General features: G+C 36.8%; 1 protein-coding gene across 1 annotated transcript; it reads right to left on the bottom strand.

The window, feature by feature from the left end:
* Positions 1–2,023: 2,023 nt before the first annotated feature.
* Positions 2,024–2,410, bottom strand: LOC138907686 (uncharacterized). The gene has a single exon (XM_070198291.1). It carries the CDS (start codon positions 2,408–2,410, stop codon positions 2,024–2,026), a length of 387 nt encoding a protein of 128 aa, XP_070054392.1.
* Positions 2,411–18,879: the final 16,469 nt, after the last annotated feature.

An 18,879-nucleotide genomic window follows, 5' to 3' on the forward strand; every position in this document is an offset into this window, starting at 1 on the left:
TATAGAGAAAACATCAAAGGTTTCATCTTTGGATCCCAAAAACAAAGTCCAGGTATACCTGGAAAAGTCATCAACAATCACAAATATATACCTCTTAACTCATCTGCTGTTTATTCTTATTGGTCCATATAGATCCATGTGAAGGAGTTTCAGAGGTTTAGAAGTGCTTACAAACTTCTTAGATTTAAAGGATGACCTAATATGTTTCCCTGTAATACAGGCATAACATACTTTGTCAGAGGTGAATTCAACTTTAGGTAGCCCAAGGACCAAATCCTTAGCTGCCAACTTATTGAGTTGAGAGAGACTGGCATGTCCCAGTCTTCTATGCCATAGTAGTGGATCATCTTCCACTACACTCAAACATGTGTGCTCACTCTGGGTTAGTGCTACAGTTTTCATTCAGCCAATTCAAGGCATCAGAAGATCTATGCCATTTGCTTAGTCTAGAGAGTTCATAATTAGCCTTTTCTAGGTTCTCATGCAAGACTTTATTTCTACAGTTAGCTTTACAAAATTATCATTAGCAATTTTTAATTCATTTTCAATCTTATCCTGCAAATCACTCATTTTGCCTTTGCCATATGTATCAGGAGACTTCTCTTTCTCAGAAGTTAATTCAAGAACCTGGTTCTTAAGGTCTTTGACCTGTTTCTCTAAACTGGCTTTCTCGGATTCAAGATCTTTGATGTCAAGTTTGACACAAGAAGGATTACTAATTAGCACATCATTTCCATTACTCATTTTATCTATTTCATTCATTAAGGTCACAATTATGGCCATCAGTTGCTTTTTGGACATAGCATGAATATTTTCTTTCAAGTCAGATATGCTTACCTGGTTTGTCTCATCTTCAGGTTCTGAATCACTCATGGCCATCATTCCTATCACTTCTTCCTCTGTTTTTGATTCTTTAATCGCCATCAGAGCCACTTCGATATCTTTATTTCCAAAGACAATTTCCAATGTACTCCACATATCATGAGTAGAGATGCAAGAGGACACTCTGAAAAGGGTGTTTCTAGACAGACTTCTGTAGAGCAAGTCCTTTGCTTTGGCATTTTTCTGAACTAGTTGATGATCTTCCTCATCGTATTCCTCTTCTCTTTTGTTGCACTTGTTACCTTCATCATCCAATTTGGTTGGGAGAATTGGTCCATGACTGACGATTGCCCATAGATCAAAGTTAGTAGCCTGAATAAATGTTTCCATATGTAGCTTCCATTCATCATAGTGGAGTTCATCAAACAGAGGAGTTCTTCCAATGTGCATCCCAAGTTATACTGAGGGTTTTGTCTTTACATCTTGATGTTCATCGATCACATCGTAGAGACTAATAGCCTCATCCTCCTTTTTTCCTCTTGATCACTCCCACTATCCTCATATGCTGCCAAGAATATCTGCTTCATAGCTTCAATAAATCCTTTGCCTAGGATTTTTTCTTTATTGGAACCCATCTCTCTCATCTTCTCCCATTTTTCTTTTTCAGCTCGTTCTTTCCTCTGCTCAATTTCCCACATTGGGAAATCCTTTACCATGTGATCTAGCTTGCCACACTTGTAGCACCTATCATATTTAGCTTTGTCGATCTGCTTGTGCTTACTACTGGTCTCTGTTTTGGATGCACTTTTGGAATTCTTCATGAACTTCTTGAACTTGGCAAACATTGCTAGATCAGGATCACCATAGTCAGATTCATCATCCTCAGATGCCTTAAGGACCAGGGCCTTATCCTTCTTTGGTTCTTCTTTATGCAGTTCCATCTTTCTCATTTCATGAGTTTTTAAGTTTCCAACCAACTCATCAAGTGAGATTTTATCCAATTCCTTGGCTTCCTGATTGCAGTGACTTTTGATTCCCATGAAGCTGGAAAGATTCTTAGGACTTTGCTAGCCAACTCTTCTGAGGTAAACACCTTTCCAAGTGATTTCAGTTCATTGATTATTATAGTGAACCTAGTCATTATATCCTGGATGAGCTCAAACTCTTTCATGGAGAAAAGCTCATAGTTTCTCATGATTAGTTAAATTCTTGATCTCTTAACTTGATTTGTTCCTTCATGAGCAGTTTGGAGTGCATCCCAAATCTGCTTCATATTAGAGCACATAGAAATTCTATTGTACTCATCAGGACCAAGTCCACATATAAGGATTTTGTTAGCCTTTGCATTCTTCTCCATCATTCTGAAATCTACTGCCACAAATTCGGAGGGGTCTTTAGGAACTGTTTCACTTTGTGCATTTTGTTTAGTAGGAATCAAATGACCTTGGTTTACTATGGTCCATAGTTCATAGTCTTCATCTGTCAAGAAATCTTCCATTCTTGCTTTCCACCAATTGTAATATTTTTCATTAAACATGGGTGGTCTGGTAGTTGATTGTCCTTCGTTAATTCCAAGTGGAGCACTCATCTTTCTTCCAAGATCTCTCTAGGTGTTAGCCGTGAAAATGAGAGAATCTGCTTTGATGACAATTATTAGTTTGAGTGCCCATATGAATTACTAAGAAATTGGTTCTTTAACATGTTTCTTAAGCGAAAAGTAAACAAGCAATAAAATGAACACAATGATTTTTACATGGAAAATCACCCGGCTCAAAAGGTGCAAAAACCATGACCTACCAAGTAGGATTTTCAGCTCCAACTCCACTAGAACAATGAGCCAAAATGTATCAATTACAATGCTATAATTAAGTACTCTCCAGTACTCCTACTACTCCTATTTGGTTCACAAGTAACTCTAACTTGTAAAACCAAACACTCACTCCAACTCACTAATTGTTTATAACACTTGATTACAACTCAATTTCCTAAAACACATTTACTAGACTAACTAGGGAAGAGTACAAGACAAGTACTCAACACAAGTGAACCACTTTATGACTCTGTTGTTGATGTGTTAAAGGATAGTTCAGAAGTCCAAACTCAATCCTAGTTAAACACGACTTGAGATCTTCTAGGAGTTCTATTCATAGTCAGCTTTCTCTTTGATAGGACTCCTACTGTTCCAAAGATTCAACAAGCTTTGGGACTTTTGTCTCTGACGGACTTATCCATATCTTCTTGAGCAATGACCTTTATCACTTACAATAGCCATCTTCTACCAAACTTGGACATGGTAACTTTGAGATAAAGTTACACTGTCTTGTACAAATGTACAAGTTTCAATCATGAGGAGTTGATCCTTTAACCTGAGAAGCTGGTTCTTCACAACATTTAAATAGCTACATTGAGGACCTGGTTCTTTGAGTAATTAGTAACATTTTGTTATTCATCAAAACATCAATACTCAACAGTTGATATACTTATTTTAGTTGTAGTCATACTTTATATCATGAACACACATCGACATCTCTATTTATTTTATCCTTGTGCATTTGATTTATTATCCCTTGAGCATATGCACACATCCTTGGAGATGGAGATCTTGATACAAATTTGATACGATTATGGCCCATTTGGACATTATCAGCGAATTGATATTGTTACGGCATGATAGTTTATGTCGTGCTACTATTGTGACATTGATATGTTATGGCACGATGAGTTTTCGTGCGGCTCTTGGATATGGAACCGTCCCTCCGGAGTCAGGTGATCACCCATGTTGTATCGGGTCCTACAAGCGCATGTGATATGCGTATCGTGTTGGGGAGCACATACAATGCGTTGAACCATGTTGGAGCACATGAAATGTGTTCGATATTGACTATGATAGTTTTTAGCATGCATAAACATCCTAGACTCATGTAGAAGCATTCATATAGGTGCTAGGTGAATATCATTTATCTATGCGGACATGAAAATTGAACTATATTTTTGGTTATCTATTTTGAGAAGTGTGCTTATCCTATTACTGGTTTGTGCACCTTATTATATCTATTGTTCTTGGTTATATTCTTTAGCATGCATCAACATCCACTGAGATTCATGCTATTATGAACTATCAGTTTATGAAGGTGAGTATCATATTTATGTCTACCTCTACGAGATTAGACTTGATACTTACTGATTACATGTTATTTTTTTACTCATACTATGCTTCTGCATATTTTATATAGATATCGATATTGGTCCTAGTGGTGCTAGGAGGGTGCCTAGTAGTTGACTATTGGAGACTCGTGGTGAGCTACTATGACAGACTCGCAGCTTATTGAGTCCATTTCTTTATTTTATACTCTTTATCTTATTCCACACAATGCTCTTGTATTATGAGCGTTGACGATCAATTTTGACCATCCCTTTTAAAATTAACTTATTTATATTTAATGATTTGCAATAAATATGTTGAAAATATTTTTGATCAACAATATCTATTTTACAAAAAATTATTGATTAATAGAGTTAAAGTTTGTCACGACCCAAACCGATGAGCCGCGACGGGCACCCAGTACCTTACTCAACCGAGTACCAGCATAACGTATCTTTCTTATTACTACATCATATACACGTGACATACGGGCCTAATAGGCCAACATGATCATTCATAACCTCAAAACATAGGCCGACCAGGCCGTACAATCTTTCACATACACGACATTTGTCTACAAGCCTCTAAGAGTACATAATTGTCATAAAGGTCGGGACAGAGCCCCGCCAGACCAAAACATACACATCTAAATCATACTGACCAAACAAGCAACTCCGGAGCAAATGGAGTGCACTAATATCTTTTGCTGAGCTGATCGCCTACCTGGAGGACTTTCGACCTGTCTATCGAGACCTACGGGCATGAAACGCAGCGTCCCCAAGTAAAAGGGACGTCAGTACAAATAATGTACCGAGTATGTAAGAAATAAAAATCAGTAAATAATAGACATGAGAGAAACATGGAGTAAAAAACTCAACATGTATGTCTGAATAGCTCTGTAAATCATTTCATATTTATAATGTCATGGATATGCGTATAATGTCATACCATGCTTAGGTATATGCGTTCATAACATCATTAAGCCTCTGAGGGCATCCCATCATATCATTTCGGTCACTATGGGCAAATCATCAACGTATACCATCTGATCAGGTGGTGGTGCATATATAACGCCATAACCTTTCCCATATCCAATATACATATATATATATATATATATATATATATATATATATATATATATATATGCGTATATAACGCCATCTGGTCACAGGTCAATGTGCATGTATAAATGCATGAAATGCATATGAAATACGTTAATAAAATCTCTCGGTTCATCATAAGACCGTTATGCCTCTGATTAATATCATGAAATAAACTTTACCAACTTACGTATTTTTGAGACCCATGAACAAATGATAAAATAATATGAAATATGGGGAAACAAGAACCTAAGCATCTCTAGTATTTCTATGAATAGAGTCATTTATGAAATTTGTGCATTTGCTCATTTTGTTCGTGTCGTATAGATCATGCCAAAAGAAATAAGGGATAGCCTTAACATACCTGAACTGATTCTCTTAGAATTGCAATTCACGCTTTACAAAATCAATCAACCAACGTTATCAACTTTTGGTATACGGATTTGTTTTGCTCTATAAAGAGCTCACGATCAGACACAGATTTGGTACGCTATCAATTGTTTTGGAATCCACGTATTTGGTTTGTAAGACATATGAACTTACATTGCCAAAAATGTTAAGTGACGTGATAGTCTTACTAGTTATAGAAAGCTTTTGGTTGCAAGAATTCATGTTGAGAGCTTGTAGGAAGATTCTAACGTCTGGTAGTGTCTTTGTATTCAAGACATGAGAAAACGAAGTGTTTTTTACATTACCTTTACAAGTCTTAGTTTCTAAATATTTATTGTAGAAGAATGAAGAGACTTTGAATTACTAAATTTTGATAGCAAAATCACGTTGCTAATTTTATGAATGAGTTGCTGAATATCTCTTTGAACTTTGTAGAGATTGAATAGTGAATTAGAGAGTCTCTTTTACTATTTGGGTGTAGCCCCATTTGAATAATGACTAATGTGACATAATTTACTAAATTTTGCCACCTTTCAAGTATAGTATATGAGTCATAATGCTAGATTAGTGGGCTGCCACATTTTTGAGTTTAATCTTTATCCAAAACTTCAATTACTCCACCACTAATTATCTATTAACTAGGTAATGTCCCATTACCTAATAATTAACCAATTACTCACATAATTAAGAATTATTTTTACTTACTTAAATTACTGCTCACTTTTCACATACTTTATACACCTTACTATCATGGCCATGTGGTACCTTGTATGGTACTAGTCCAGAAATACCGGGTATTTTGGCTGGGGCCGTATTTTATCCCAAAATCTCAAATTTTGATTTGCTTACCCTCTCACCTTCACGAATTTACTAATCATTTATTTGAAATAGCATAATACTTATAATCTCACAATAATCTCATTCCCGAACTTACGTCATTACCTTACGACGAAACTTTAATATACGAAAATACGGAATGTAGCATCTCATTTCCAAGCTTATCTCAATTTACTTATGGCTACTTCCATGTACGAAAACATGGGGTGTAACATCATTCCCCCTTTTGGAACATTCGTCCTTGAATATTGACTGATGCACTTATCATTCTCATAACCCATAGCTCTTGTGAATACTTTAATACTCTTCTTGCCATTTAGGCAACTGTTCTTTGAATAAATCTAAAGGCCAGGGCATTCCCCCCTTTATGCCTCTTTCTCACACCATGACTTGTAGTCGGAATCCTTCTAATCTCATAACTGTTGCTACCTTCTATCATGCAGCCTGTACGACTCTAACTTTGTATGTGCGCCTATGCGACGCTTCTCTCCCCTTTCCTCAATCAGCAATGATAGAATAAAAATTGCACGACAGAGAAGAATATAAGTGAAACTGTTCCTAACTCCATAGCCTCTGGAAGATAAGTACAGACATCTCCGTACCGATCCTCCAGCTCTTAGCCAATCTCTAGGCCTCACTTAGTGAACATATACAACATTATGTCAAGCTGTCCCTCTGAGCGTCATTAGCTTTACTACATCTAAGTAGGCTATACTATACCATAATTCTTACTTTGCTTTATCGTTACTGAGGTCTGCTACAGAACTCCAGGTTACTTTCGTTACTTATCCCATATGCATAAAGACAAGTCTTTTAACGCTTCTTCATTACTGTTCGTCTTAAGAATGATGGTATAATCTCATCTCGTATCTTTTATCCATCCGTTGTCGATTCACCTCAATGTTGATTTACAATCTTCCATTGATAACTTGAAACTTCTTACGTAATACATTGCCATTAGGGCTTATGCTTTATCGAGGAATATTTGAAGTGATTTTCCTGATCCACTTAGGGGAGATATTATACTTCCATAACCTTATTTCATAGCATCCCAATGTGATTCACCTTACGTGGGTATTTTAATCCTGTATTATTCATGAAATCCTCTTCAAATCATTCTCAATCGAAGGCCCAAACGTCATCCTTTATCTATCATACTTACACTCTTATTCTACTACCAGGGCAGCATTCCATTTTTTTCTAGATATTATTAGTCTTAGACTCCTTTGAGTTCATTCAGGTTATACTGATCTTTCTATAACTTAGAAGAACTATCAGCTCCCCTGTTTTCACTGGCTTAATCCCGAGCACTTATCCATTTTCGTCACCTTCTCACTTGCCCTTTTCTTATCCTTACTCATGTCTTTCTAAAACCTTATCGTTTTATCATACTTTAGCTTGCTACCGATTTCCTTATGCTTTTCTGGAACATCTCTTCTTTTACTCTCTAATTAGACCTTTCGGTACTTAAAAACCATAGGCTGAAAGATACGCTACTGACGATGTCGCTATTATTACTGGATACTAAATCCCCGTGCTTCTAGCCTTTTATCTGAAGTATGGACTATTCACAACTTTCTGCATTTGAGTATTTTGTACATTGTTCACCTTTACCTTACTACCTTAAAATCGTGCATAGTATCTTCTATATCTTTCATGACCTCCCTTCCACATATGTATAATCTATCTCCACAACCTGAAGCTCTATTATAATACTTGCACCTCTGGTGCATACACAATCCGGTGTGAGCTTCATACTGACTTCTTATGAGGCTGATACTCTTCAGTTGGCTTCATCGTAGAGCCGTTATAAAATATGGCTACTGTACTATCTCTCTTATACCTCTGCTATTTAAGAGTGATCCTGAGGTCTATAATTCTATTGGTCCATTCCTGTTTTACTTAGTTGATGTAACTCTTTAGTTTCCTCTTCTTTCTGATCAGCCTTTATGTAGGCTTAAGCTATCTTCCGATCTGCGGCTCCTAGTATTAGTTATTACCCTTTCATGTGTGTTGAGGGATATCCATGATATGATCCTTTAACAATTCAATCCTTCGTCTATGACCTGGGCTCAATTCTTTCTTTTAACGTATACCAGAATCTTCTACGACTGTATATGCTGCAGGTATAAAACTCCAAACTCTTAAGTGCGTCCATAACGTAACTAACTCCGGATTATTGATCAAATAATTCCTTTTGTTCCTTCTCAGCTTTCTTTAAATGTTAGCTTTTACTTTTCCTAGTCTTTTTCCCCTTTTAGTGTGCATACTTAGCTTATCTTAGTTCCCACGCATTCTGGAGTTTTCGTGAAACTCATATGATCTCGAATATTACTTTTAATTTTACTTCCCGTTCATTAGCCACGGTAGGTGCCACTTTCCTTTGGAGTGCTTACAATGTTGTTGTGAGACTATTGTCACACGACCATTTCCTCTTTAGGTCCTTGTGCTTAGGTTGAATCCTTCTCCCTTATTCCCTCAGCTAGTCATTCATTGTAGTACTTAGGGAGGATTCTATGACTCTTGTAAAGCTCCGAGCTTATTAAACCGAATACTCGACGGAATTTTTTGATGTCCTTCCTCGTCTATAATTATCCGTAGTTAGTTACCTCCACGCCCTTGTACTTGTAGGTTTGCTTCTGAACTTATATTTCGACTATCTTCCCAGTGGCATTCTCTTTTATTTCTGTAATACTCATACAATGCCTTTTTAACTCCCCCAACTCCTATATCGAATGTATCTCAAGGATCATGATGCCATAACTGCGAGGCTGAATTCACTATACTAGGTTTTACTATGTTTATCTTACACGATCTGCTGACTCATCTGTAACCTCCTGTTTAGCCATAACTAAGCTCTTCCTGATCAATTACTAACTACTTGTTGGAATCTTCTTCTGTGGTCCTTTCTATTATCGCTGGAACGCAATATGAAGTTCTCATGATGCCGACCATCATCAAGTCACTCAGTCCCTAGTTCATGTTCAGTTTATCTTTTACACCATAGTCCATACTGATTTTATTACTCTGGGGTCTAACATTTTCTTCTGGTAATCATGTTAGCGTCGCGAACTTACTTCTCGAAATGAGGATATGACTTTAGGGCCTATACTCCTTTGTTCTCTCAAGGCCTATCACCTCTCGTCTCTTCCTTCACTTGACTATAGACTCTGTAATACTGTCATTTTCATTTTTTTGATCTACCGTCATCGTCCATGTATCACATCTTACTCATAATGTTTTATTAACTCTCTTCTTATTTCCCAGCTAATATCTTTGTCTATCACTTTATTCTAAAAACTCAAACAAGACATTCTTTTGCTTTTAGCTCCCCTTGCTCCATCCAGTGGCTCTTGGGGTTGCTTAACTTTCTCACTCTACTAGGGACGCGAGCCACACTAAGGTAATATTTATCCCTTCAAGGCTTCCAATGCCTATCTTTGTAGTACTCATATCTAGCTGTACTATTTTATAGCGCACCATTTGGGTGTCTCACAAGGAGATCTATTAGCACATTTGCAATATCCTTCAGAAAAGTCAACTAACGCAAACAATCCATCCACCATTTTGGGTCACTCTAACCCCAGTCGGATCCTGATATCCGTCCTTCTCTTATACTACTTCTGTTATCCCCCATAGGGCATAAATGAAATGGGTGTGGCCAATTGTACATACCTCTGTTACTGTTGAAGGTAACTCACAATGCTTATATTTTTCTGCCGGAGTTGAAAATACCGGTAATCTTCATTATCTGGGTACCTCGTACCCTTTTCATCTTGCTCCTTTTACTTGTTGAAACTTGTATCTATATTTTGAACCTCTCATTGCCTTTTACCATAGAGGTGGATAGATGTTCTTGCCTTAAGGCTCCTTATCAAGAAGCTTACACGTAAGGTACACACATGTTCCGCTGAAGACCTCACATTTATCCATCATAGGAATGATGCAAACTCGAGTTTCTCTAACTCAACTCTTCTACAGCTACATCTCTACAAACCATCTTTCTGAATATAGGTATCATCGTATTATGAATAAGATAGAGTTTAGGAAATTGAGTTCTTACAACGGAGCTCTACCACACGATCTAGAGTAAGAAGAAAGAGTGACAGTCTTAAATGCCCCGTAGCCTCCTGCTTATAAGTGTGGTGCACGACACACCCATAAACAAGACTCTACTAGACACGACTTGTAGACTCCCTAGGACAGAACTGCTCTGATACCACTTTTGTCACGACCCAAACCGATGGGCCGCGACGGGCACCCGGTACCTTACTCAACCGAGTACCAGCATAACATATCTTTCTTATTACTTCATCATATACACGTGACATACATGCCTAATAGGCCAACATGATCATTTATAAACTCAAAACATAGGCCGACAAGGCCGTACAATCTTTCACGTGCACGACATTTGTCTACAAGCCTCTAAGAGTACATAACTGTCATAAAGGTCGGGATAGAGCCCTGCCATACCAAAACATACACATCTAAATCATACTAACCAAACAAGCAACTCCGGAGCAAATGGAGTGCACCAATATCTTCTGCTGAGCTGATCGCCTACTTGGAGGACTCTCGATCTATATATCGACACCTGCGGGCATGAAACACAGCATCCCCAGGCAAAAGGAACGTCAATACAAATAATGTACCGAGTATGTAAGGAATGAAAATCAGTAAATAATAGACATGAGAGAAACATGGAGTAAAAGACTCAACATGTATGTCTGAATAGCTCTGTAAATTATTTCATATTTATAATGTCATGCATATGCGTATAATGTCATACCATGCTTAGGTATATGCGTTCATAACATCATCAAGCCTCTGAGGACATCCCATCATATCATTTCGGTCACTGTGGGCAAATCATCAACGTATACCAGCTGATCAGGTAGTGGTGCGTATATAACGCCATAACCTTTTTCGTATCCCATATATATATATATATATATATATATATATATATATATATATATATATATACATACATATATATACGCGTATATAACGCCATCTGGTCATGGGTCAATGTGCATGTATAAATGCATGAAATGCATATGAAATACGTTAATAAAATCTCTCGGTACGTCATAAGACCGTTATGCCTCTGATTAATATCATGAAATAAACTTTACCAACTTAACTATTTTTGAGACCCATGAACAGATGATAAAACAATATGACACATGGGGAAACAAGAACATAAGCATCTCTAGTATTTTTATGAATAGAGTCATTTATGGAATTGGTGCATCTGCTCGTTTCGTTCGTATCGTATAGATCATGCCAAAATAAATAAGAGATAGCCTTAACATACCTGGATCAATTCCCTTAGAATTTCCAATTCACGCTTTACAAAATCAATCAACCAACGTTATCAACTTTTGGTATACGGATTTGTTTTGCTCGATAAAGAACTCACGATCAGCCACAGATTTGGTATGCTATCAATTGTTTTGCAATTCACGTATTTGGTTTGTAAGAGATATGAGCTTACATTGCCAAAAATGTGAAGTAACGTGATAGTCTTACTAGTTATAGAAAGCTTTTGGTTGCAAGAATTCATGTTGAGAGCTTGTAGGAAGATTCTAATGCCTGGAAGTGTCTTTGTATTCAAGGCATGAGAAAATGAAGTGTTTTTGTACATTACCTTTACAAGTCTTAGTTTCTAAATATTTATTGTAGAAGAATGAAGAGACTTTGAATTACTAAATTTTGATAGCAAAATCACGTCGCTAATTTTATGAATGAGTTGCTGAATATCTCTTTGAACTTTGTAGAGATTGAATAGTGAATTAGAGAGTCTCTTTTACTATTTGGGTGTAGGCCCCATTTGAATAATGACTAATGTGACATAATTTACTAAATTTTGCCACCTTTCAAGTATAGTATATTAGTCACAATGCTAGATTAGTGGGCTGCCACGGTTTTGAGTTTAATCTTTATCCAAAACTTCAATTACTCCACCACTAATTATCAATTAACTAGGTAATGTCTCATTATCCAATAATTAACCAATTACCCACATAATTAAGAATTATTTCCACTTATTTAAAATACTACTCACTTTTCACATACCTTATACACCTTACTATCATGGCCATGTGGTACCTTGTATGGTACTAGTCCATAAATACCGGGTATTTTGTCTCGGGCCGTATTTTATCCCAAAATGTCAAATTTCGATTTGCTTACCCTCTCACCTTCACGAATTTACTCATCACTTGTTTGAAATAGCATAATACTTATAATCTCACAATAATCTCATTCCCGAACTTACGTCGATTACCTTACGACGAAACTTTAACATACGAAAATACGGAATGTAACATCTCATTTCCGAGTTTATCTCAATTTACTTATGGCGTACTTTCATGTACGAAAACATGGGGTGTAACAAAGTTAATAATTTCGTAATAAATAATTACAAAATATATCATAAAAAAAAATATATCATACTTACTATTAAGATTATTAAAATAACCTTTATATACATTACATAGGTCTTACAATTAATTTAATAAGTTATTCCTTAATTTTTTGTTAATTAGTCCACTATTTCAATAATTCAAAATTAATGCCATAATTTAGAAAGCAAATTATTTTTATAAATAATTAATTAATTACAACAATTAGTAGTGTATTTGATAATTATATTTTTTTCCTACAGTTTATTGAAAGTAATTAAGTTTATTTAAATTAATTTCGAAAGAATTAAAGACTAAAAGGGTATAATTGTAATATCTTAATTAATTAGAAAGTGGCTGCTATCTAAATTATTTTTAGCCCAAATGCCAAGACCAATCTCGAACTGACCCAGTCCAAATACCCCATCTCATTCCACTTTGGCAATCCATGCCACTCTCTTAAAACCAATAGCGGTGCGCCACATCATCTGTCTATATCACTCACACAACAAACACAATGAATCCAAGTCGTCCATCCAATAGATCAACCATACTAATTTTATCTCCATTTTTTCCTTTAATTTTAATGCCCAATCATATTTAATCTCGGCTGTCGAAACCAGGAGATCCAACGGCCCTCGCATTTTCTCCCTAAAAATCTTTAACCCCTAATTTATCAGGGCCGTTGATTCAATGATCCAACCGACCAGATCCGGTCCCTCAAATTTAACCCTAGAGACGACCTAAAACTACCCAAACCCTAAAATCATTTCCCCCTTTGACCACCGCCCCCATTTCCCTTTCCTCTCTCTATTCTCTCAACTCGCCATGATTGAATCAGTCACTGACCATGCACAAATTTGTGCAAGGTCACAAATCAAATATAGAATCATCCACTTTAGTAGTCATGGTGGAATATTGCTTGTTGTCCAAAGCTGAAGCCACTATATCAAGCAGCTCCAACAATCATTACTTGGGAGTTATGGAAGATGAGAAACACAAACAAGAATGGGGGATCAGTGTCAGTTCATAGAGTCATTCATGAGATCAATAAGACACTGCATTTCTTGGCAAAAGCTAGGTATAGTTGGCTTCCTCACATACCTTATCTTTGGCCGGATATAATCAAGTTCTTAGAGGAGTACATGCCTATTATTGTGACCAAAAGAGTTGCATGGTAATTTCCATACACTGGATGGTACAAGTGTAATACAGATGGAGCATCAAGAGCTAATCCTGGCCCTAGTTCTAAATGTTTTTGTGTGAGAGACAGTGAAGGAGATTTGGTGTATGCTAGGGCACAAAAACTAGATGAAACAACTAATATAGTAGCTAAGGTTAGGGCAATTATAGATGGGCTAGCTTTCTGCGTGGAGCATGAATTACATCCTCTTATACTGGAGACAAATTCACTTGTGATGAAGAACTTCATAGATAGAGAATGGGATCCTCCTTGGTGCATTGTGGTTGAATTTAAGAGAATCAAGGAGTTGAAGGAACACTTTAATATGATATTCCGGCATGTGTTAAGGGAGGGCAATACTGTGGCAGATTTTTTAGCTAACCTTATATTTTCTTTTGCAAGTACAATCCAGTTTCATTGTTTCTCTGAACTGCCAAGTGCAGGGAGGAGACTAATCAATCTTGACAAGCCAAAAGAAAAGCTCCTGATTGATGGATACAGTAGGCTTGTTAATGCCTGTTCTTGCTTGTTGTATTGGTATGTTTATAGTCGGTATACTATTAGGGTACTTTCCAGTGGTATTAGCATGGTTTCATACTCATTCTGGTGGTGCTCTAATAGGATATGGAGGTTATTATGCAAGCAGGGAATGTTTTAGTTTAGTCTAACTGTAGGTAATTGTTTGTCCTATGAATTAGCTATTGTATTAGCTACATGGTATTCACTCAGTTGCCTCATAATCCTATAGCTTATCAGTGGTGGTTGAAGCTCCAAACTAAGGTGAGCATAAGTTGGGATTCAATGCTGTTACAAGGTCTGTTGGCTACTATTGTGCATATGTGCACTGTTAGGACATTATCATGTGGTATTGGCATGTTTACATGCCCAATCTGGAGGTGTCACGGCAGTGCATATTGGTTCGAATTGCAGAATTGGTACCTGTATACATGCTGCTACTGGCAGCTCATGCTGCACTATATATGTGTCTATTGGTCTGTTCTGTAGTCATTCATTAAAGGGAAGAGAAGACTGATGCTTAGAGTATGGATGCTCATTTTCATTACATATGCATACTGCCTGGATAATTGGTTAGCCCCAGAAGTTAATAGTGTTGCTTAGAGATTTACATTTGCCTTGTCCTTTGGAATGCAAAACTTGGCACCTGGTGAGAGCTTTAGAGGTGCGACATTGAGGTTTTGCCCTTGGCTTGTGGATACACACACCACCATATGTTGGGAGTTGACTATGATATCTCTTGTAATAGTTAGCATTTGCAGTTTTCTTAGCTTTAGCTTTACATCTTTTAGCTTTGGTTTTGGACAAACTGTAAAATTTGGATTTCATTTTTGGATTATTATTTATATATTAGCCACTAGGCACACAACCTAGTGGTATATTTTTCAAAAGAAATTCGGAACTGACCCAGTCCAAATACCCTATCTCATTCCACTTTGGCAATCCATGCCACTCTCTTTAAACTAATAGCGGTGCACCACGTTACCCCTCTCCATCACTCACATAACAAACATAATGAATCTAAGCCGTCCATCCTGTACATCAATGACTCTAATTTTATCTCCGTTTCCTTTTAATTTAAATACCCTATCAGATTTAATCTCGACCATCGAACCAGGAGATCCAACGGCCCAGATCCCATCCCTCGACATTAACCTCAGAGACGACCTAAAACTATCCAAACCCTAAAATCATTTCCCCCTTTGACCACCGCCCCTCATTTCCCTTTCCTCTCTCAACCCGCCATGATCGAATCAGTCATAGACCTTGCACAAATTTGTGCAAGGTCACAAATCAAAAAGAGAATCATTCTCTTTTCCATCCCTATCTACGATTCTCGCTGTTTCTTTCCTGTTTCATCATCCGAAATTCAAACCCCCAAATCCAAAGCCTAGACCAAATAATGCAAGGTTAAATCTTTAGAGATCCTTCAATATTTGGTTAAATCTGTGGCATGCATGGGTGTTTCTCAGTGCTATTATGATTGTTCTTCATCCAGAGGTTAAGCGACGAGACCTCTGACAATGAGGCTCTTACCCGATGTGACTTGACTTCAACGATCAACTTTTCCTCTTAGGTAAAAAACTTCATAATGTTTTCCATTGTCTCCTTAGAATTTCCCCGATTTTGCTTGCATCATCACTCCTCCGTCACTCTCCACTACCAATTTGAATCTGTTGAACCCTAAGGCTTCAACGACCACTAAAATTGGGGATTTTAATGCTCTCACCTAACAGAAAAAGAATACATACGAGAACCACGTAATAAACAGAAAGAAACACTAAATTTAGTTTTGAGTAGTAAAAAATCAAACTAGAGTTCCTAACTAGCTTTGATTTCCTTTCCAAATTCTGAGCTTCACATTGGTCGGAGTTTAAGCTCTTGGTTCTCAACGGCTAAGGAAGATTTTTTTTTGGTTTGCTGCTCAAAAGAAGGCCAGGCGCTCGACTTTTCTCCCTCTTTCTTTTAATTGCTGAAACTATGTCTATTCTGCTATCCTTTGTTGGTTGTTTCAGCTTATAATGTTTTGTTGTTAATTTGAAATTGGTTACCTCTATTCATGATGTGTGCATAGTCAACTGTTATACCCAGACATTGTATGATTCAAGTGTCTACCAATCATTTTTACGAGATTACAATGAATACTGCTCTAAGTTAATTAACCTATATGATTAAACCTGTGTAATTAACTAAAGAATCTTGATGTTTCCTTACACTTATTTTGATTGTTTCTATTATGGCTTTCATGTTCACCTTATTGATTCTTCTTAGTGTTGTCTATTAACCTATACTTGAAGTTATTTGTCTAATAAAATAAACTAAGGATGGATATGAATACCTAAGGTCAAGTAAAGAACTGTCCCTTTAACTTAAATATAGCAGTGTAAAATGTTTGAGTTGTTTTTCTTTCTTAGCGTATTCTTCTGTAGTCCTGTGAATCTAGTGAAATCAGTGTAAGAGTTGTTTGTCAACTCCCATAATTGTTTGATCACATCTGTGAGTTTCACTGCATAATACAATGCCTTAAGGTAACTAGAATGAGTTCTAATGAATCTCTGCATTCAAGTGTTGTCTGTTGTTATCTATTTAGCTTAAAGCCATGCCAGAAACTTGACCAAAGTCGCGTCTGTTATGATTGAATATCATTTGTTAAATTAGGCATTGTTAAACTCCATAATGTCAGACTAGCTTAGATGAATACGAATCTTTAAGAGAAAAGACAGAGTTACCATTCCTAGTTTTGGCATATTATACTCAATTATTTAAATGATTTCCTTTCTAACGTGCTTCTGTGATTTTGTTAAACCTCATGGCTGTATATCCATGTCTTGATCTTGCTTTGTAAACATGTCCTGAACTACTTGGACCCCTGAACTTGATATTTGTGTACTCTAAAGCTACCCACATTCAGCTTAAGTTATAAAGCCTGATCAAAATACCTCTGAGTTTAAATCCATATGTTGTGCTGAAATGTTAGACTAAGTTCTATCATGATCAAGTCTTACACTTAACCTATATAACAGACTTTAAATGATGTACTCTTTAATGTCCTTCACTGAGATTTTGTACATAGTAATACAGTTGGTTTGACTCAACCAAATTTATGATGTTGTGCTTCTGTTGAGATATCTTATGTATGCTCTCTCTCTCTCTCTCTTGAGTATTCTGTACTTATCCTGTTTCTTAAGCAACATTGCTTGCCTCTCATGAATTATGTATACTCTTTCGTTGTCTCTGAAATGAGTAAGTCCTGACATGTAAACTTAGAAATGAACTCTCCAATACTACCTGTTTATAGTGATATGCTTTAACCCTTAGTGTGATTAGCATAAGTATGGAGTAAGGGCTTTAGGGAAAGAATCATGCTGTGAGTGATCTGTTTATTTGCACCCCTGTTAGCACCTTTTAGGAATTACAATTGAAGATATTAACTTGAACAACTAATAGAAGCCTAAGACTTAGTCTAGGGATACATCTTTAAGCACATGCTGTCAGTATAATGAGATCATGTCTTGGGATCCCTGAACTATGTACCTTCATATTCCTATGTTATATGGTTTAGCTATTTGGATTTACAAGGTGTTCTGCCAATGCTCTTTTCCCTTTGCATGTGCCTGCAACTGGTTTCATTAAGTACTTTTAAGCCTATTGAAGCAAATGATAATGTATTACATGACTGTGTATAAATCATGATCTCCAAGATCAACGACCCATATTATTCCGTCCCTATTTAATTAACCTAATACCCCTAACCCTAAATCACTCCTCACCACTCGCCACCCTTGAATCCTCTCATCTCTCATCTCTCAAATCCTAGCCATCTCCCCCCCAAATTTCCCTCCTAATCCCACCGGACATGGGATTATACGATTACTTCTTGCCATATTCGACTCCCCCTTGGAACTGGAACCTTCTATATACCGCTTGCCTAAGCATGGCAAGCGTATCTCATCAACTTTGAACCAAAGCTGGTTCAGTTCCTTGACCTATTTCCGTCTATGTTCATTCTTGTTTTTATGGTATGAATCTCTGTGTATTTCTGTGATTCCTACTCACCCTAAAATTAGGGTTTCAGATTCTTTTAAATCGAACCAAATCGGGTCCGATTATTTGTTTTTAAAAGATATTTTTGTCTATGTTCATCTTATTCTATGCAGCATGTGATTTTTACTTCTTATTTATTTTAGATTTCTGCCGATTTTACACTTTCCCTAAAATAAGGGTTTGAGATTTTTCTCTTTTCCTTACTGATTTGATTGCATGTGATGATTCTTTCCTTTCTCGTGCTTGATTGATGATTTTCCTTGTTTAGATGTTAATTTCTACTACTATGTAAACCCCTCCCCATTCTCCTTTGTGGGGGGGGGGGGGACAAGGGGAATCATTAATGTTTTACTAAAAAATTGAAGTTATCGCTCTTTGTTCTCTAAATACTCTTGTTCTATATTCTGGTTCCTGGCCGGCTGAAAGCCA

The sequence above is a fragment of the Nicotiana tomentosiformis genome, chromosome 3 (genome assembly GCF_000390325.3).
Source record: "Nicotiana tomentosiformis chromosome 3, ASM39032v3, whole genome shotgun sequence".
Lineage (NCBI taxonomy): Eukaryota > Viridiplantae > Streptophyta > Magnoliopsida > Solanales > Solanaceae > Nicotiana > Nicotiana tomentosiformis.